Source organism: Pipistrellus hanaki (assembly GCF_964339955.1).
Source record: "Pipistrellus hanaki genome assembly, chromosome: 7".
Taxonomy (NCBI): Eukaryota; Metazoa; Chordata; class Mammalia; order Chiroptera; family Vespertilionidae; genus Pipistrellus; species Pipistrellus hanaki.
The window spans coordinates 55,487,457-55,508,904 of NC_140509.1; the positions used below are offsets into that span (position 1 = coordinate 55,487,457).

At 35.8% G+C, this 21,448-nt stretch overlaps 1 protein-coding gene across 9 annotated transcripts in view; it reads right to left on the reverse strand.

Annotated features, from left to right (window-relative positions):
• Positions 1-1,508: 1,508 nt before the first annotated feature.
• WASF1 (WASP family member 1) overlaps positions 1,509-21,448 on the reverse strand; it is a 29,958-nt gene continuing 10,018 nt past the window's right edge. For 4 of the 9 annotated variants that reach the window (XM_084890767.1, XM_084890765.1, XM_084890766.1 and 1 more), the window contains 8 exons: positions 13,059-13,219; positions 11,805-11,939; positions 10,149-10,302; positions 8,962-9,106; positions 7,323-7,495; positions 5,307-5,486; positions 3,488-4,116; positions 1,509-2,364 (listed from right to left, as the gene is read on the reverse strand). In XM_084890767.1, coding sequence (XP_084746893.1) covers positions 2,207-2,364; positions 3,488-4,116; positions 5,307-5,486; positions 7,323-7,495; positions 8,962-9,106; positions 10,149-10,302; positions 11,805-11,939; positions 13,059-13,191 — 1,707 coding nt within the window. In that variant the 5' untranslated portion in view covers positions 13,192-13,219 and the 3' untranslated portion in view covers positions 1,509-2,206. Of the gene's footprint in view, positions 2,365-3,487; positions 4,117-5,306; positions 5,487-7,322; positions 7,496-8,961; positions 9,107-10,148; positions 10,303-11,804; positions 11,940-13,058; positions 13,220-14,452; positions 14,467-21,448 lie in introns of those variants that run through there. The other 5 variants (XM_084890772.1, XM_084890771.1, XM_084890769.1 and 2 more) reach the window with 4 other exon arrangements.

Here is a 21,448-nt window from a genome sequence, read left to right on the forward strand (position 1 = left end):
ATAAAGATTAAATAAAGGACTGGATTTGGTAACATGGAGGCAAATGGGTGACCTTCAACCAAAACAAGTGAAACCAATTATTTCCCCATGATACTTTTTTTTCTTCTGACTCTATGCTTATGACCTTGTAGAATAACATAATAAGAAAAAGGTAATCACGCCGAAACTGGTCTGGCTCAGTGGATAGAGCGTCGCCCTGTGGATTGAAAGGTCCCACGTTCGATTCCGCTCAAGGGCATGTACTTTTGTTGTGGGCACATCCCCGGTAGGGGGTGTGCAAGAGGCAGCTGGTCGATGTTTCTCTCTCATCAATGTTTCTAGCTCTCTATCCCTCTCTCTTCCTCTCTGTAAAAAAACCAATTTTATATATATATATATATTTTTAATATATTTTATTAATTTTTTACAGAGAGGAAAGGAGAGAGATAAAGAGCTAGAAACGTCGATGAGAGAGAAACATCGACCAGCTGCCTCTTGCACACCCCCTAACGGGGATGTGCCCGCAACTAACGTACATGCCCCTGACCGGAATCGAACCTGGGACCTTTCAATCCGCAGACCGACGCTCTACCACTGAGCCAAACCGGTTTCGGCAAATAAAATATATTTTTTTTAAAAAGAAAAAGGTAATCATTACCCAGTAACTTTCATCCCTCCTAGGATATTAAAATTGATCATTGAATGATATGTTCCAAAACTATCTCAGCAAGTTAAGCTGAATATCTAGACTGAAGGATATTTTGATTTTAAAGTCAATACTACATGTATGGACTCTTCAGTCTGTGGATACTTTATCTTCCAGGAATGTGGTAAAAAAAACAAAAAGAAATAGATCATAAACTATTTAAGATACATCTAGGCTTTACAACAGATATACTTCTATTATTAAGAAATCTTCAACCATTTCCTTTTTATCAACCTTAAATGCTCCAACATCAGTACCATTATGTTTTAGTTACCTGGTTATAATTGAGCTGTATAAAAACTATTTGCTATGTCTTTTGACCATAAGTACAAACTTTAAACTGTGCCATATTTTCAACAGTTAAATTCAACATTATATAGTTTTGTAAGGTTGAAAAGAAACCTTAAACGGCTATGCAATCTGCTGTTCTAGGCAAAGCTACTAAGAGTGCAAAGCAAAGCTTTTTATTATAGCCATTAGGATATTTTAAACATGTTTTTATTGATTTCAGAGAGAGGAAGGGAGAGGGAGAGGGAGAAATAGAAACATCAATGAGAGAGAATCATTGATAGGCTGCCTCCTGTATGCTCCCTACTAGGGATCAAGTCTGTAATCCTGCGTGTGCCCTGATTGGAGATCAAACCCTCAACTTTTAGTGTATGGGATGACACTCCAAACAATTAAGCCAACCTGGGGTGGGGGGTGGGGGGGGCGACAATAAGTGGATTTTTAAATCTTTGTTGGCTATCTATGCATTAAGAGCCTACTTTATATTACTTGATAAACTTTCAGAAATAATTTTATTCAAAGAGAAACACCCATGAACCTTTAAAATGAACCATTTATTAAATCATTCTTAACAGTTATGTAAGTTACATGTATGTTTATGTCAGAGTATTTCACATGAAAATCTTTAAACTCTTATAGGCAAGCAAAATCGTACCACACAATATATAAGTGGGAAGGGGTACTGCTAAACATTCAAATAAAGCAAGTATTTAAAAACAATAAAACAATAATTAAAGAAATTCAAGCATTCCTTTAAGAGAATTCAATACTACAAGCTAAATGTACTTTCTGAGTGTATTCACATAATCAAGTCAGTGTTTCTTCTTTTAAAACATCAAAAAATGGAATAAGGCTCATTAACAGATACAGCTGCCCTCAAGATTTCAATCTCAGTTGCTTTCTTTAAATTAAAATTCACAAAGTGCACAATTAAGATATATCAAAAAACTGAATCTGCTACTCTAAACAACAGCTGTCCATGCTTAATACTTAGTGGTTTATTTGACCAAATTGTGTCTTTTTAGGGAAAAATAAAAAAGATAAGCCACTGTAAAACACTTAGTTGAAATGTATGCTAATATTTTTCTTAGAAATCAAAAATTATGGAGAAAAAGGGTTATTTATCTTAAGGGGGAAAAAAGCAAAACACTGGAATGATCAAACATTTCCAAAGAACAAGCACCACAAAGGACATTTGCATTCAGTTTTGTAATATTTATCAATGCATTTTCCTTACTCCAGCCAATCCACTTCATCGAATTCTGAATCGTCTTCCGAATCACTGTATTCCACAGCAATGCGGCGGGACAGGATGGTGGCAACGTCGTTTTCAATGCGTTCGTGTTTAGCTTCCTGTTCACGCTGCTCTTCGACTTTTCGCAGCTGAATACCTGATATAGCAAATCCAAACCATTCATTGTAAACCAAAATACTAGGTATTATTAATCTTTATGGAATAAAATCAAATACACATGAGAAATACTAATAGAAAAATAAAAAGCAATGTGTATTAAAAAGATCTTGAAGGAATCATATTTAGAAAGACATTAGTTTTTCCATTATGTTATCTGTAGTAGGTGGAATTTACCAGACACCCCGCTGGATATCTACAATGTATTAATAAACTATTATACTATAATGTGCCTCCCTGCTCACCAAACCCTAAAAAGTTAACAGATGATACTTTTCTTCTGTTATCTCTAGAATTAAAAAAAAAAAAATAAACACTGTTGATATTTTCTAAGGCTTTATTCTCCCTGGTACTTGAGGAAAAGGCACTCTTATTCATTCTATTCTGTAAGCTTCTAGCATATAGTATGTGCTTAGGAAATGCTGGCAGAATACATGAATAAATGTCAGGTCTTTTTTGTTACTAAAGGAGGAAACAATCCTTTAATGGCATCTGGTAGAGCAAGTGTCACTGACAGCCTTAACGCTGAAGAAAATACAGTTTTTTAAGGAGTTAATATTCATATTAAAAATAGTGCAAATGGTTTTAACTAATTTTCTTTAATGTTTAAGTCTGATACTTTTAAAACTATTTTTTTTAAATATATATTTTATTGATTTTTTACAGATAGGAAGAGAGAGGGATAGAGAATTAGAAACATCGATGAGAGAGAATCACCGATCAGCTGCCTCTTGCACACCCCCTACTGGGGATGTGCCCGCAACCAAGGTACATGCCCTTGACCGGAATCGAACCCGGGACCTTTCAGTCCGCAGGCCGACGCTCTATCCATTGAGCCAAACCGGTTTCGGCTGATACTTTTAATTTCTAATTTATTCAATAAACATTATGAGAATCCCTTCTAAGTATAAAAATAGTTAAATGTGATATATTTTCTGGAAACTGATTTAAAATTGAACATAGCTTTAGTTTCTAAAGACAATTGGTGCAAAAACATGATTATTTAAAATTTTGTAACTGAGAAAAACACTATTGTTCAAATATTTAGAAAGTTTCTAGTGCTACAATCAATAGCAATGCTTTAATGGCCCTGAGAAAATTACCTTTGCGTATTGCTTCCAGAAGGACACTCCTGGCATCACTGATTACAGGTAGGGTTGATGGATGACGCTTTGGCTCAGAAGCAGGTACAACTTGTGATGGAGGAGATGGAGGCATTAATGGAACATGGGGACCTGGGGCAGCAGATGGAGTTGGATGTAGCCCAGAGGGAGGATGAGCAAGAGCTGCAACTGTGACAGGTGATGACGGTCGAATGCCAGGTGGAGGCAAGGGAGGCGGTGGCGGGGGTGGTGGCAGCCCCTGGACTTCGCCTTGTGGGAGCGGATGAACTGGTACAGTCTCACATACTGGGGCAGCTCTAGCTACCGGAGGAGAGGGCTGCACCAGAGGAGGTGCAATCGGAGGAGGAGCTGGGTGAAGAACTCCAGGGGCAATCTGAAGAGGAGCTGGAGGTGGTGGTACTGCTGGAGCTTGCAAAGTAGTGGCTGGAGGTGGAGGTGGGGGAGGTACTGGTGGGGGAGGAGTTGAAGTCATTGAAGCTCTTAATGAAGAAGTCGACAAGGCAGATGGCAGAGGTGGTGGAGGAGGTGGGGGGGTGGGGCTCACAAACACAGGTGTCCTGCCTGTAGCTGGTGACTGAGGGCGATTTTCTATCAAACCTGTAGCAGAACTGAAATGATAAAGAGATCCTAGCAAGTTATTAAAAGAGAAAAAATTAACCACACAAAATATAAATGACAGTCAATAATTATACCAAGATAGATTTATGTATTAACATGTTCCTATAGGAATTACAAAATTTTCAGCAGTATTAAGATGAAAGAACTAAAAGTGGACCAACAAGAACATTAATACATGGGACTTTGGTTTGTAAAATTCTAAGTGATCTCATCCTCTCATGCAACTTTCATATCCACACAAGCATTTTACGCTTACAGTTTTACACTGTGATATGAGTCTTTGTAATGACTCAACATTTATTATATTACAATATTTGTAGCAATACCTGTGACCAGTAAAATGCTATATTTATATTGAAGCTATTAAGGCTCATCATATGTCATTTCAGTTAAATCAGTGACAACTAATTACAAACCACAAAAGGAAATATATGGCCCTCTTCCTTCCTGAAGATAAAATATCAAATGAGTCAGTGACAAAAGGTTGATTTTTTTTTTAACTGAAAATTATAAAGCTAATCTCTCTCAATTTAAAAATTTATAATTTGAACAATGGATAAAATTAAACTTCAAAATAGCTTTACTGAAAATACTATGAGCAACTGCCTATTCTATCTCAAATTCTGAGAATTTTTCCCCTAATATCAAATTAGCATTTATAATTAACACCTTTGGTTCCTTTTTTAGTCCCTTAACACATTATAAAATTTTTTTATTTGTGTTAATATACAGTAAATCCTCCCTTATCATTGTTGATAGGTTCAATGACTTTAAATGAAACGACATATAACAAAACCAATTTTACCATAAGCTAATTGATAAAAACAAGAGTTAAGTTCCCATAGCAGCTAATCAACATTAGACATGTTAAATAAAAAAATGACACTATTCAAGGGCCCCCTATACTGCACATCATGTGTTTAATAACAAAGCTATAATAAAATGAAATGCATTTTAAACTTTACATTCTCATTAGTTATATTTTCCCAAGACAATGCGTCAGTTCTTATCAGGCTGGAAAGTCTCTTCCCAAAATTCCAATCTGCCCCTCTCCGTTTTTGTAAATAAAGTTTTGTTGAAACACAAACATATTCATTTAATTATGTATATGGTCCATGACTTCTTTCATGCAACAATGGCAGAGTTTAGCAGCTGTGATACAAACATATGCCCAACATACCTGATACAGGTGGGTATGGGTTTTGCTTCTCCTGCTCCATGCATTGGTGGAGGTGGAGGTGGTTCATGTGGTCTTACTAGGACCCTTTCCTCAGCTCTAGTTAGAAGCTCACTCATCTGACTAAATGGCAAGGCAGCAAGTGAGTAAGATCCATCCATATGATCCACGTATGTTTGAGGTCTAAAAAAAATTATATATATAAAAATATCTCAGTATATTTTTCTTGAATTATTGGTGAGTACAGTATTCTACATAAAATAAAGTTTATCCTTTGAATGCCAATATTTTAACCACCTTTAAGAACCTTCTTCCAGAAATTCATTACATTCATCCTGCTTTTAAAACAAAAAATGCTGCTCACAATGCAATTTTTCCTTGCTGATTCAGGTTCATTATGATGACCTCCAGTTATTTTATTATTTTTATAATATCACACTAACTCAATTCAGAAGGATAAAAAGAATTACATATATAAACTGATAAACAAAAAAATAATCTGTAGCAAATTGCATTCAAAGCTATCTGCCACAATTTCACTTTTTTCTTTACAATAAGATGCCAATGACAAAAAATTAGAATATTAAAATTGGAATTTTTCACTCTAGCCAGTTTGGTTCAATGGATAGAGTGTTGGCCTGCAGACTAAAGGGTCCGGGGTTCGATTCCAGTCAAGGGCACATGTCCAGGTTGCAGGCTCGATCCCCAGTAGGGCCGTACAGGAGGCAGCTGATCAATGATTCTCATCATTGATGTTTCTATCTCTTTCTTCTTCTCCCTTCCTCTATGAAAGCAATAAAAAAAATTTAAAAAAACTAATTAAAGAAATAAAAACTGGAATTTCCTACCACCAGGATATTTTGTTGCTCTCTTAAAGCTAAATGACTTCCAGATGTCTTATATTCAAGGAGAAAGGTCTCCTTGACCCCAACTCCAGATATGATTAACTACATCATTTTTGTCTTTTTGATGTTTTCAAAGGTGCTAGGGTACTTAGCAAATAGTACGCTGAGTAACACAGAAACTTGTGTCTTAAAATCAGATTTAAGCAGAATTTAGATACCCAGAGCACGTGAAAACATACATATTTACTGACTCTAGAGCACACGGGGGACAGTTGGATTTAAAAAATAAGCACAAAGCAAGTCAGGATAATTGCATTTACACTACTAGGTCAGCTAAATACTTTAATTACTTAACAGCAATAGAAATAAATGTTTGCCTATAGGTTAATTTTTTAAAATCTAAATTCTTTCAATGACTTTTAGTAAAGTGTCTTATAGTATGTATATTACTCCTAAAATAGGTCAAAATATTTATTATGGCCCAATAAACTTCAAAAGAAAATTCAAAAGAAAACCTTAAGCTCTTTTGCATTAAAAAATCAATAACTATTATATATATGTAGTAATAATAGTTATAATCAGTCATCTATACAAAAATAAATTTCTTCACAGAAAGATGTTAGTATGTTTGTTAGTGTAGGGTGTTACTTATATAGTAACCACGGAGAAAGGAAAAGTACCTATTCCATATTTTTACAAAAGGGAGTGATTTTGTTGTAAAATCCTGATATATCTGAGTGAGAGATAGGCATAGAAAGGATGTCAGAAAAAAAAAAGGAACAAAATATATCCCTTTCTCAATTCCTATTTTATATATAGTGAGGCAATAATAGTTCAAAAACTATTCCAGACTCCATTTCTCTATTATAATATTCTAGCAGAGTCTGCCTAAAAAACTAAGAGGAAGTTGAGACTTCATACAAAAGCTAAAACAACCCTGAAGATCATCTACTCAACCACCTTTTTCAAAAATGACCAAAGCCCCAGTATGAAAACAATCTGCCAAGATCAGACTTCAGTAGGCTCACAGTACACAGGGTTTCAAAACCATCCCTATACTTACAACAGGGTCTGCGAGTTCAACAGTTCAGGATCTAATACTTAAAGATATTAGAAATAAAGCCAGTATCATATCATTAATTTTGTTAGAAAAAAAAAAGAAAAGAAAAGAAACCTTGTTTCAAAATGAGAGGCTGGGCCATTAGCAACTTCAATATGCTTGTGTAAGAGATTAGCATCATCTTCAGCCAGCTCTGGACCTTGGGCCAGCTTCTGCCATTCTCTCCGCCTGTCATGAGGTGCTCTTGGCACTTTTTCTGGTTCATGAGGACGGTCTAGATTTTTCTGCTATAACAGATGTATTGAAACAAAGCCAAATGCTAAGTGCTAAGTTTTAAAAAGGGGTTATAACAATCAAAATAAATCCTAACATCAATACTACAAAAGACAATGTCATCATAATATAGTAAAGGTAACACAGACAGTTCATTTGTACATTCAGAGTTAAATTTTGAGCTAGTTTGCTTGTGATCCAGTTTCTCCTCATGTTTCTTTAACCTCTAATTGGAATTGATGTATCAGATAAAAACAGTATGCCTAAGTAATAAAATTTGAGGTCAGAAAGTCCTTTCAGATGAAAAATTATTCACCAACTCTACTACCACATCTATTAGTTTTTGCTATAATGAGTGAAATTTCTACCATTAATGGCATTGTCTACTTCTAACCCAAACCTGAAAATTTACTAAGGTTATGTTACCTGGGAAGTAACCAATTAGTTACCCAATACATTAGAAAAAATCCAATTATCCAATTAATCTATTATAACTTTCACTCAATGGAAAACAGGGTATTTGAAAAATAAAACAAGAAGTGGTTTAAATTGTGGGAAAAAGGAAAGGTCTAGAGTAGGTACAACGAAGTCAGATGCCCAAAGGGGCAAGCAGATAACATACATAAATGGAGAGTAAGGTATAAGATGGGGAAGGCAGTAAACTAGATGGGCATGTCTATTTAAGGCATTTCAGTTCCAAAATTTTAAAATCACTGTGGTTGTCAAACAAAACCCGCTTGCAGGTGTAACCTGGGCTGCCAGTCACCAGTTTGGAAACTCTAGCTAGAACACTGGAATACTGTCTGGTGAAGAAGATAACAGGAATGCATTATGGGAAACCGGGGGTCGGGGTGGGGAGAGGAGAGAGTTATAGGAGAAAGGGGTGATGAAGATAGACTTTGCCTCCTTCATAATTCTACCTAAATTCACCATTGCCCCCGCCTTCTGTATTTCTGGTTATCATTAACATGCAATAAAGCAAATCCAAGTGAATTTTATCAGAATATGGAAAATGAAAACATAGTAGACAGGTAACAGGAATTTAGTGAGAGTATAATAACCTTTTCAAAATATTTAGGATATGCCCCATGGTTAAAACATTAACTTAATCTACTTTACCAATATTTGCACAACATTCCTTTGTTCCTTCTTACTACAATGCCCTTCTCTTCCCTGGCCCACTTAATTCCTATTTGTTGTTAGAGATACATTTTGTTGGAAGTGTTTACTAACCTCTCTGTTTAAATAAAATTCTTTTCTGTGCCCACCTCTGCTATGGCACTTACCAAATCATGTTACAATAATTTAATCAATTCTGTGTATAATTTAATTATAGTGATCTACTCTGCTCAGATTGTGATCTTTTGCGTGATTATAAAGACTTCAGTTGATTACTTGGACCCAATAAAAGAAAACTGTTAAGGTACAGGACTAATAAATTTCCATATGTGCAATAAAACACAAATACTCGAAAACTAACTTCAATTTTTTGAATCTCTTGTAATACCTTCTGCTTCCTCTTTTCCTTCCTCTTATCCTCTGTATCTTGCAACATTTTTTCTTTCCATAAGTCAAAGAAATATGAAGGATTGGTATAAAACTTCAAACCTTCTTTACCATCATCTCTGAAATATAAAATATCAATTAAAATGTGTATTAGTAACACCTAGTTTCACTGAAATGTTTTTTTCTCTTAGATGAATAAAATATAGCATATGTAAAAATAGCGACAAAATAAATTAGAATACTGCACCAACAGAACATTTCTCACAAGTCAGATAAGAAACTAAGAACAATGGAAAACTAGATATTTTTCAAAGTTGGTGTTAATAATTTAAAGTACAGCTGGACAATTTTCATTCCTAAATTCTAGTGGATACCGTTTTCTCAAAGTGCTTAGAGAAATTCCAATAATTAGAAATGGTTCTGTCAAAGAGAAAAGCCTGAAAGGACAATCATATCATTTAGAATAGAGAAATTATACAGGTTTTCTGCCAATACTCTCATTTACTTATTATCTTACCAAACCTCCAAAATACCACCTAATAGTCATTCTTGTAGTAAAACAGTTATTTATATCCAAATGCCTTGCATACTGACAAAGAGTTTCAAATAACTGTCTGAATAACATTTTATTCAGGATATGTGTTATGCATCTTAAATTACCTATTTAGCAAATCACATGGAAGAACTCCAAAAAAAAAAAAAAAAAAAAAAGAGGCTAAATAGTAATTCTAGATTTTATTTAAAATACATTTTTAAAACATTGTACTTCATACTCATTATGTAAATTTAATGCACATAGATCAAGAGATTAGACAAGCAAAAATAACATTTTTGGTAGAATTCTGAGTTCTTTTATATCTCATCTGATTAGAAATTAAATCTGAACGATAATAACAACTCCTTGCCCTTCATAGTACTACATTTGTCATTGGCTTTTCTTATTAATACTCATAAAAACATTTCCCTTGAACTAGCTTTATCTTTTGTATGCCAGAACTCTGGGATCTCAGTGAATAAAGCAACGGCTTTCTAAAGTGGTAGATTACAAGGGATTTCTGTATAGCTCAGTAAAATAAAGGATGTTTGGGGGACTTGGCATTTAAAGGTAGAGTGCTACCTATCTGAACTTGAACCAGCCTTCTTATCGATTAGCCGACTGACCTATAAGGAGTGAGTATGTTGAGAGGTGGAGGCTGCTCACAAACATCATATGTCTCCTGTAAGGGAATAGGCAAAGTCTTGCGGTCGAAAAGCTGCTGATCTTGAATTGTAGAACTTCGGAAAGCCTTTCTCATTGTTATATCTTGCAAAGACACTAAAAAATAAATAAACAATGTATTTTGCTTATTTTTTTAAGATTAACATACGAATACATTCACATACTATATTTGTTTAAAAGTCAGCATGGCTCAGGAGGTTGTAACTGTAGTGGCTTATGAATCAGGAACCGTATTTTGAATGCTCTACCATTACATCCTATGTCATTGTGTGCCTAATTTCTCCAGTCAAATGGGTTTTAATGCAACCTTTTGATTTCTAAGGAACAGAATGCTCTAATGACATCTGAAGCGTATTTATATTCCCAAAAAATACAACTCTTTTTTTTCTGTACTTGCCATCCCCTGTCTCCATCAACACACATTCTCTTCTTCTTTTTTCTATAACCCCCTTTCCCTATCATCCTTTTTAAATTTATTTAGCTTATACCAATAACACTGAAGGAATTATTTCGTTATCAGTAGCAGTATTTAATGGTAAAGAACAAAAAATATTGATATTACACTCTACAATTTCATATTATACTCATAATGTTATCTTTTTCAAACTGAGTTAAAAAAATGTAGGTTAAATTACTGAAAATCCCTTCTATCCAATATCTCCCAAACAATATCTATTAAGTAGTTCAGCTTTTAGATTCTCAATTCAAACAATGCTCCACATAATTTTAAAGGAAACTATAAACAACTAAAGGCCCGGTGCATGAAAATTCATGCATTGGAGGGAGAAGGAGGTCCCTCTGCCCAACCTGCCCCCTCTCACAGTCCAGGAGCCCTCAGGGGCAGGAGGCAACCCGGCAACCTTGGAAGGTGACACCCCCATCACACCTCTGCTGCTGCCACTGCCGGCAATGCAAGTCTCGGCCTGGCCTTTGGCGGCTGGGCAGTCACCATCCAAGGCTTGCCTGCACCTTGAGCCAGCCCAGGGCAGCTGGGCAGCCGCCATTTGAGGTTTGCCTGCACTTCGGGCCGGTCCTGGGAAGCTGGGGACTGAGGGGACTGGGAGACTCAGGAGGCAGGTGCGCAGCCAAACCGGCCTGGGCGGGCCCGGCTGTGCCACATGCCTGCAGTCCCCATGGGGCTGAGGGGACTGGGCGCCACCATCTTTGAGGGTGTGACAGTCAATTAGCATATTCCCTCCTTATTGGCTGTGGGCACATCCCCAGTAGGGGGTGTGCAGGAGGCAGCTGGTCGATGTTTCTCTTTCATCAATGTTTCTAGCTCTCTATCCTTCTCCCTTCCTCTCTGTAAAAAAAATCAATAAAATATATATATTTTTAAAAAGATAGAGAAAAAATCTGGATAAATTATTCCTATGTCAAAAACTTGACTTATTTTAGTTTATAAAAAGATATTTAAAAAAATAAGTAGAAATGAAACCAGGAAAGTCATACTAATGGCATTTATAGCTAACCTACTAATTATTACAACATGTATAGGAAAGATTTGTAAAAAATTCATGTTTAATGCTGTTCTTAAATATTTCACTCATCTCACCTAACTTAAAGTATTGTGAAAGAAAATATATAAATAAACTTACATTCTTCTTCTTTAGGGTCAAGCTGTGTAACACTAACAGATAAACGGTCCACACGTTCTTGTAATGAGTTAACTCTGAAGGAAAAACTATGTGCTTCATTGAATAATTCTCCAAATATATCTTCAGCATATTTACCTAAACAAAAATGAAGCATATGCCACATAATTTAATGTGATCAGAGGTAAATATCCAACAATTCAATGTTTAAAGGTGCTGTGCTGATAAATTTGGCATCTTAAAGTTGCTCTTCCTACATGTGTGTATGTCCAAACCCTCTCACTTGAGCCAAATTAGATTAACCACCTCTTTTTATCTTGTATTAAGTACTCAATTGTAAAAATAAAAGAAAAAGACTCAAAGGAAAAGAAAGGAAGAGCCAATCCTGCCTGTAGGGACAATCTACATGGGAGGGTAGATCTGTGAAGATAAATCTAAGTCCATTTAGAGAATATTTCTAGGCCAAAAACACCTTTTTTTATCTTTAAAATGAAATATAAATGTCTTATTAAAAATCAAAAGACAGTCTGGATTTATCTTTCAATTTTCTAGTATTAAATAATTTCCCACTATTCTAAATTAAATCCTTCACCTAGTAGCTCTGCTCTGTAATCTTATAATGGGAACACACTGCCTATCCCCTCTTCTCCCACAAGCCCCGTCCACTGCCTTTTATTAGCTGGCCAATCTGCTTGCCTTCTGTCTGTCAGAGGCCAGGTTCACTTGCTATTTTCACATCATCCTGCATATCAGACTCTTGACTAATATCCTAATATCTTTTAAACAACTCAAATTTGACTAACTCAATCCAGTGAGTAGCGACTACCCCATACCTTTCACTTATAGATATTTGATAATTAAAAATATTTCCCTGGGCTAATAAAATGTATGTAAAGAGAGACACCAGTGACCCAAAACAGTTAAAGCCTCTAAAAAGTAAACAGCAATAACAAGCAAGCAGAAATATAATTCTGGCTCTACCTTTCATAGATAAATCTCAGTAATTCTTATCCATCATGTGATTATGTCCCTGAAGATTCTGTCCTTATTTCCCTTCCCCAGAGGAAACACGCAGAAGAAGAAATGATTTTAAAACTCATTAATGTTACTTAACATGACCGCATTTTCCAGGATAACATTGTATTCTCACCTATTATCTCCCCCTCATCCTCCATTAATCACAAGAACATCTTAATACGCTACAGCATAACATTCTGGTTTGGAAGTAATAGTTTTAATTGATATAAAAATACTTACTTAGGCTACTTAGTTGTCTAATTATATTTGCCAAGGAAATATTGGTTACACATTCTAGTTCATTCTTAATGCCTCTAGGCAGTGCTGTGTGGCACAAGTGCCTAGGATCGATATTTCTTTTCACTAACGGCATGTTGAACTCAACCTCTGTGCCAGTTCACCTGTAGAAAAATCAAACAGTAAGTGAACATTATTCCTTTGGAACCAACACAGAGCAAGACCTTATCTTTTACATTTAATAATAAAGTATCTGCCAGTATAAGACAATGAAAATAGAATCACAATGAAAATAAATCATACTTCATTTGTCAACCTTTTATCTTCAACTATTAGAATGTCAACATTATATAAAACATTGGGGGGAGGGGGTTGGAACCCTTGCTTTCAAAGTCAGTTACTTCACAGCGATTTCATAGTCACCATCATGACTACACTCCAAAAACTGTTGACTTATTACAACTGGGGATTTAGTTCTACAGAATTGGTATGAAAGGTTCTCCCTAATAAGTGCCTAAAAGGATTCAAGAAGCTGGAAACTTAGTGTCAAATTTACATTTCCATATGTGGAAGAAAAGGCCCACATACTAAACCTAAAAGGCCCAGGGAGGCCTGCATGGCAGGCCCTACAAACCACAGAGATCTAAAGTAACCATAGCATGACCTGAAATGAAAACTTTCTAACTAAAAGTGAGTCATGGTGGGCTGTCATGTCCTAGGCCTGATTCTTCATTGACAAAAGTCAATCTTTACCTCAACTGAGCCTTTCTATTGTCTTCTTGGGTTCACGATAGATAACACATTTGGAATGCCAGAGTACTCCCCTTTTTCCACTCCTCAGGGCAAACTCTACCACAGCAGCGACCACACAACTCCTCACTGCCCAAACACCATCTCTACGTGCTATAAATGTTAATTGTTAACTATCCGATACTCATCAACATATAAGAAGTATGTGTTTCTCCCTTTTACTCTATCCAATCTCAGAGAGTCCCCCCACTTTGCTTCTTCCTGCTTCCTTATTAATCTACCACCAATGGATTTCATGTAACCCCTAGCCTTGTGTCCCTCCTTAGACTGTAATGTATAAAATAAGCGGCAAAACTGCCATTCTCTAGAGTCGCGTTTTCTCAATCCATTGAGATTTTTCTTCCTGGCAATTATCATCAGTTTGGCTCAAACTCATAAAAATTCTCTACAGGTTTGGATGCCACTTAAATAGACACATAAATTTTTCAGGTTCAATAGCTGAGAAGAAATATTCCAAGTAGCCATACATCCTCAAATTAATAAATAAGAGTTCAACCTTTTTGAATTTCAGTCAGTCCTCACTTCCCAGGCTTCCCCTATGCACACATTTCAATGGTTATACAAGTCCCCCATCCAATTTCACTCACCACAGTACATTAACTGTAACTGCATAAATACAACTATTTTTCAGGACTTCAGTCCACACATTGCTATGCTAATAAGAGATGCACATCATCATCAGTGACCAATCAATGTAGAGGGCCGTCTGGGAAGGAACACGGGCTTTTCTTTAAATTGTTGTCAGCTGAGTCCGAGGCACTGGCAGAGCTGCATCTGGGACACATATTTCCCCAAGAAGGGGGAGTCATGTAATCAGCTTGGCCTTCATATCAGCCCAGGTGTCTGCAGGGGTGGGTCTAGATATGTAAATCCAGTCAACCCCCAGGAATGCTCTGGCTACTTAAGAATGCAAATAAGCCTCTTTGATCCTAAGTTTTGGGGTTACTTCCTGGTATTTGGGGGTATAAAATAAATGTGCTGAGTCACCAGCTGCCTCTCTATCAGAGAGAATGGCGTCCCACCTATCTCCCAGCTTGGTTCTATTTCTGCGTCCTGCTTTCTTTCTTTCTTAATCCCCAGCTCCTCCACTCAGCAACCAGACTCGTTCCTCGTCCATGATGGAAGCGGAAAAGAGAGAAACACCTCCACAAATCAAGTCACTTTTTTTCAAAGTAGGTTGGTGATTGGTTATTCTTCATCTGCTTTTCAACCAGCCTATGGACAGACAACAAGACATATAGCTGGGATAAACTCATGTGAAATTTTACAAAATGGGTAAATGAAAGAGAAATGGCCAACAAAGATAAAAGTGCAGCAAAGAAACAAAAAATGTTAATGTTAAAAATAATGAAATTAAAATCGAATGTCAGTAGAATAGAAGAAATAACTGATTATAAGAATATTGTCCCTGACTCCATTGGAGACCCTAGATATGCAGTCAAAGGAACTGGTGAGGTCAAACTTATTGACATAATCAGGGAAAGTAGTTGTGACAAAAGACGTCCCAGAGGAAGTGACTCCAGAAAACAACTTCACACTAAAAGGAACTCACAGGTATTTCACCACATTGAAAGTGTAAAGAACAAAATGTTGAAAGCTGGTCTAAATTTAGTAGAAAGGAGTAAGACAATTTGCCAAGGCACAGAAAAGATGCTCACTCTGTTAGCTGTTCTGTTATAAAAGGCAAAGAAAGCACTGTTCAAAGCACTCTTGATAAGTTTTTTTGTTTGTTTTTTGTATTTTTTTTCCCCACAAATTAAGCACTTTAATTCTGTTTCTAATGTTTCATATTACATTATACTAAATTAAAGTTTTACTATTTTTTTATTTCTCTACACATTTATTACCAACATAGGACAGTTTTTAATGTTTTGACAACTTTTTTTAAAGACCATGGAACAACAGTAATTTTCCCCATTGATTACTAATCTAAAGTTTTGCATGGTTTTAGCTTGTATAGTCATATGGTCATTATTTATTTATTTATTTGTTTGTTTATTTATTTATTTTTGTCCCACTCTGTCATGCAAAGAAAGGACTGCCTATATTTATCTCTGGTAAATAATGGTTACTGAAGGAAGTAATTTATTATTTACTGAGCTTTAATGGCTACCAAATGAAAAGTTTTAGATAAATCTAATTGTACTGAAGTGTTACTTATCAACATTCTTTAAAAACAAACTTTTGTATGAAATTTGTCTCCTCTGACCTGTTTTTTCATTATTCTCTCTACATTTAAAAATGTTTAAAAATTCTACAATATGAAACACAAACAGTATACAAAATTGTACAGTTCAATGATTTCAGCAAATACTCATGCAACCCCACAGAAGAAATAAGACATAGCCTGGACCCCAGAAAACCTCCCACTCTGGTCCCTTCCCAATCACCCTTGCTTCCTTCTTCTCCAAATGACCATTATTTTGACTTTTATAAGCATTTCCTTGTTCTTCTTTATACTTAAGCAGGTAACTGTAAATATTACTAGGGGCCCAGTGCACAAAATTCGTGCACTGGGGAGGGGTCCCTCAGCCTAGCCTGCCCTTTCTCACATACTGGGAGTCATCAGGGAATGTCCTACTGATGGCTTAGGCCCGCTCCCTGTTGGAGCAGTCTGTCCTTCTTTTGCAGGAGGCGATCGGGCTGATCAGGGGAAGGCCCCATCACCTGCTACTACAGCCACTGCCAGTCACTGCAGCCGCCATGGTATTTTCATCAACAAGAACTCCAGTCCCTTCACCATGAAAAAATGACAACTTTCTTTAGGCATTTTCAAGGTGTGCCTTTCATAAGACATGACATTTCTTTATTTTTCTTTTCATCCTCACCTGAGGATATGTTTCCACTGATTTTTTTCCCCTTCCCTCCAATTCCAGGCTAGGCCCCTTCCCATGCCTAAAGCCCCTGTCCCAGAACCTCCTGGGACCCAGGTATGTATGCAAATTGACCGTCATCTTTATTGAGTTAATTTGCATACTCACTCTAGGCTGTGGGCATAGCAGAGATATGGTCAATTTACATGTTTATTGTTAGGAAAGATCATTTTGTTTTGATTGCTTTTTGGAGCTTATGTAAGTGGAATCAAATGGTAAGTATTTTATGTCTTGCCCTTTTCATTCAACATTGTATTTGTACCATTCATCTTGCTTTGTACAGATCCAGGATGTTCACTTTTAGTGTTATGTAATAGTCCATGATATGATGACACCACATTTACTCCTTCTAATGAGCCCACTAGGCCACTGTTCCAAAAGTGACTGCATCCATGTATACTCCTTCCAGCTGAGTAAGAGGCTGCTGCCATTCCACATCCACAAGATGTCTGCTAAAGGGTTTTGTGTTGCTTTGTTGTGTACACATTTTTTAACAGATTAAGGATGTTCCTATATATTTCTAGTTTGCTCAGACTTTGTTTTATCATGAATGATGATTATTTTATCAAAATTTTTCCTATATCTATTATGAAGATCATTTAACTTTCTTTTATTATTAATGTAATAAACTACATTGGTTTGGTTTTTTTTTAATTTTTTTTTTTATGTTAAAACAACTTTGCATCCTTGGAATAAACCCAGCTTGGTTAAGATATATGTGATAGGCAGAATAATAGCCCTCCAAAGATATCTACTTTCTAGTCCCCAGAATCTGTGAATATTATTACAGGGCAAAGGGAAATTAAGGTAGCAGATATAAATAATTAAGTTTAATGAGCTGACCTCAAAATGGGGAGATTATATCTTTTTTATATTCAGCTGGGTTTGGTTTGTGTTTGTTAGTACTTTGTAAATTTTGCATTTATATTCCTGAGAGAAATTGGTCCATTATTTTCCTTTTGTGTAATGTCCTTGAGATTTTTTAGTTTGCTTTATATTAAGGTTATGCTGGCCTAATAAAACAAGTTGGAATATGTTCTTTCCTTCACTATTCTTTGAAATAATTTGTATAAGAAATGCATTATTTTTTTCTTAAATGTATGGTATAGTTCACTTATGAAATAATTCAGCCGTAAGTTTTCTTTGTGGAAAGGTTTAATATTATGAATTTTCTTTGTCATAGACTTTTGAGATTCTTTATTTTTCAATTAATTTTTGCTATGCTGAATTTTCTAGGAATTTACCTACTTCCTCTGAAGTTTTAGATTTATTGACATCAAATTATTCTTATTATTTTTCTATGATTATAAAATTACAAAATATTCTTTTTCATTTATTACATTGATTAATTATGCATCCTCTATCACAAAGGGCTTATCAATTTTATTAGTCTTGTTAGAGAACCAATTTTTGGCTTTACTGAATTTCATTATTGTACGTGGCTTGCTACTTCCATTACTGATGGTTTATTATTTCTTTCCTTCTGCTTTCGGTGGGTTTAATATGCTGCTCTCTTTATAACTTTATTGATGTAAATGCTTATTGATAGTCAACTTCACTCAACAAAAAAAACCTTCAATGACTCCTTGCTCTGAGGCTTTACCAAGTTCTTCAGAATTGAGCCCCTCCCTGTATCTCTTGCCACATTTCTCACTACACTCTTCTGCCTTACTCCAATCACTCTGCACACACCTTGGTGTTTTATGATCATGCCTTTTCTCATGGTGTTCTATCTAGAATACTTTCCCCTTTCTTATCCTCACAAAGAGTACTTAATTGTTCAAGACTAGACTCAAGTATTACCTCTTTTCTAAAGCACTACTGAATCTCCTAGGCAGATGTAACCATTTATTCTTTGTAGAAAACCTTAATCTGTATATGTATCTACCTAAATCCGTGATCGGCAAACTGCAGCTCGGATCATTGTAAAAATATAATGAATGAAAAGACCTCAACCAGCTAAATGCCAGGCAACACTTCATGAAATAGATAATATTTGATTAGAGTCTTCAAAGAGAAATGCAGTTTGACTGAACTATATAGAGTAAAAGTGGAAAAGTAGTGAAAATAAAGAATGGATAAACAAGTTGAAGACAGATACAATAGGTTACATTGCTTGTCAGGATGAAGAACTTTTCCTTAATCTTGAAAGTGAGCAGCAGGTGAAAATCGTTTTAAATAGAAAAATGATGTGATATGATTGATAATTGGAAAAAAGATTAACTTGACAGGAGGATTCATTCAAACTGGGAAGAGCAGAAGAGTAGTAGACCATCAACTAACCTAAAAAAAGTATTAGGTGTTTTAACGAGGTTCGCTAGAGAAGTAGAATGATGTAAAATAGAATCCATAAGAGATTTCATAAAATAATTTTTTCAAGTGGGTACCACTTATAGTGCTTATTGTGTTGTTAGGTATCATTCTAAATGCTTTCTATCTCACAAATAAATTATGAAGAGTTTAACTCCATTTTATAAACCAGAATAAGACAGAAAGTGTAAGCAATCCTACACTACACAAACAGCATGGCGAGGACTGGAACCCACGTGGATGTGACTCCAAACCCCAAATGAGTATGAGCCCAAAGTGGCAAATGTTAAATCCTTAATCTGAAAGCTGGACAAATTAATTTGTCAATTAATGTTAGAATAAATACTAGTAACTATATACTCTAAAGCAAACACTAAAATATCACAAGTAGTTACAGCCATTAAGCCAACAAAGGAGACAAAATGAAATTGTTAAAAAATAAAAAATAAACTTACTAGGCTGTTTCCAAATCTTAGCTATTGTAAATTGTTCTGCATATATCCTTTCTGACTGATGTTTCTGGTTTCTTGGGATATATTCCTAGAAGTGGGATTACTGGGTCAAATGGGAGTTCCATTTTTAATTTTTTGAGGAAACGCCATACTGTTTTTCACAGTGGCTGCACCAGTCTGCATTCCTACCAGCAGTGCACAAGGGTTCCTTTTTCTCTGCATCCTCACTAGCACTTGTCATTTGTTGATGATAGCCATTCTGATAGGGGTGAGATGGTACCTCATTGTCATTTTGATTTGCATCTCTCAGATGATTAGTGACTTTGAGCATGTTTTCATATGTCTCTTGGCCTTCTATATGTCCTCTTTTGTAAGGGGTCTATTTAGGTCATTTAAGTGTTCATCAGTAGATGAGTGGATTAAAAAACTGTGGTATATCTACACAATGGAATACTATGCTGCTGTAAAAAAGGAACACTTACCATTTGCAACAGCATGGATGGGACTGAGAGCATTATGCTAAACGAAATAAGCCAGTTGGAGAAAGATAAATATCACATGATCTCACTCATTTGTGGAATATAATGAACAACATAAACTGATGAACTAAAATAGATCCAGAGCTAGAGAAGCACCGAACAGACCATCCAACCTCAGGGGTAAGTGGGGGAAGGTGGGAAGAGATCAACCAAAGGACTTGTATGCATGCATATAAGCATAGCCCATGGACACAGTCAGTGGGGGGGGGAGGGAATAAGGGGGAACGGGATCAGCAGGAGTGGTCAATGGGGGAAAAAGGATTCATATGTAATACTTTAAACAATAAAGAATTTTAAAAAGACACCTCCCCCCCCCAAAAAAACCCTACTAAATCTAAAAGACAAAAAAGGAAATAAAAGGAACTGATGAACATTAAGGTAAAAAAGAAAACAAGTAGGAAAATGATAGGTTTAAACTCTATCATTCAATAATCTCATTAATCATAAATATCTAAATGCCATTTTATTTTTTAAAATATATTTTATTGATTTTTTACAGAGAGGAAGGGAGAGAGATAGAAAGCAAGAAACGTCGATGAGAGAGAAACATCGACCAACTGCCTCCTGCACACCCCCTACCAGGGATGTGCCCGCAACCAATGTACGATACATGCCCTTGACTGGAATCAAACCTGGAACCTTTCAGTCCGCAGACTGATGCTCTACACTGAGCCAAACCAGTTTCGGCTGAATGCCAATTTAAAGGAAGAGACTGAGAATGGGAAAAAATAGTGAGACTTATCCACATGTTGCCTATAAGAAATCTGCTTTAGACATAAATTGGTTAAAGTAAAAGGATGGGAAAAGATATATCATGCCAAGGGAAAAAGATTGAGTGACTATATTAACTAATCAGACAAAGTAAATTTTAGAGAAAGAATATAAGCAGAGATAAATAGGATCATTCTTAATAATAAAGGAGTCAATTGATCAAAAAGATATAATAGCTGAAACCGGTTTGGCTCAGTGGATAGAGCGTCGGCCTGCAGACTGAATGGTCCCAGGTTCGATTCCGGTCAAGGGCATGTACCTTGGTTGCGGGCACATCCTCAGTAGGCAACTGGCAACTGCTTGATGATTCTCTCTCATCAATGTTTCTGACTCTCTATCCCTCTCTCTTCCTCTCTGTGAAAAATCAATAAAATATATATTAAAAAAAAAAGATATAATAATCTAAAATGTTTATGCACTTTATAAAGAGCTTCAAAATAAAGTAAAAATAAAACTGCAAGGGGAAAAAAACACACAGAAAAGCCCACAGGTATAGGCAGAAATTTCACCATCTCTACTTCAATAACTGATAGAATCAAGTAGGCAGAAAATCAATAAGCACATAGAGGTCTTAAAGAACACTATCAACAAACTTGACTTAACTGAATTTTATAGAACATCCAATCCCCAAACATCAG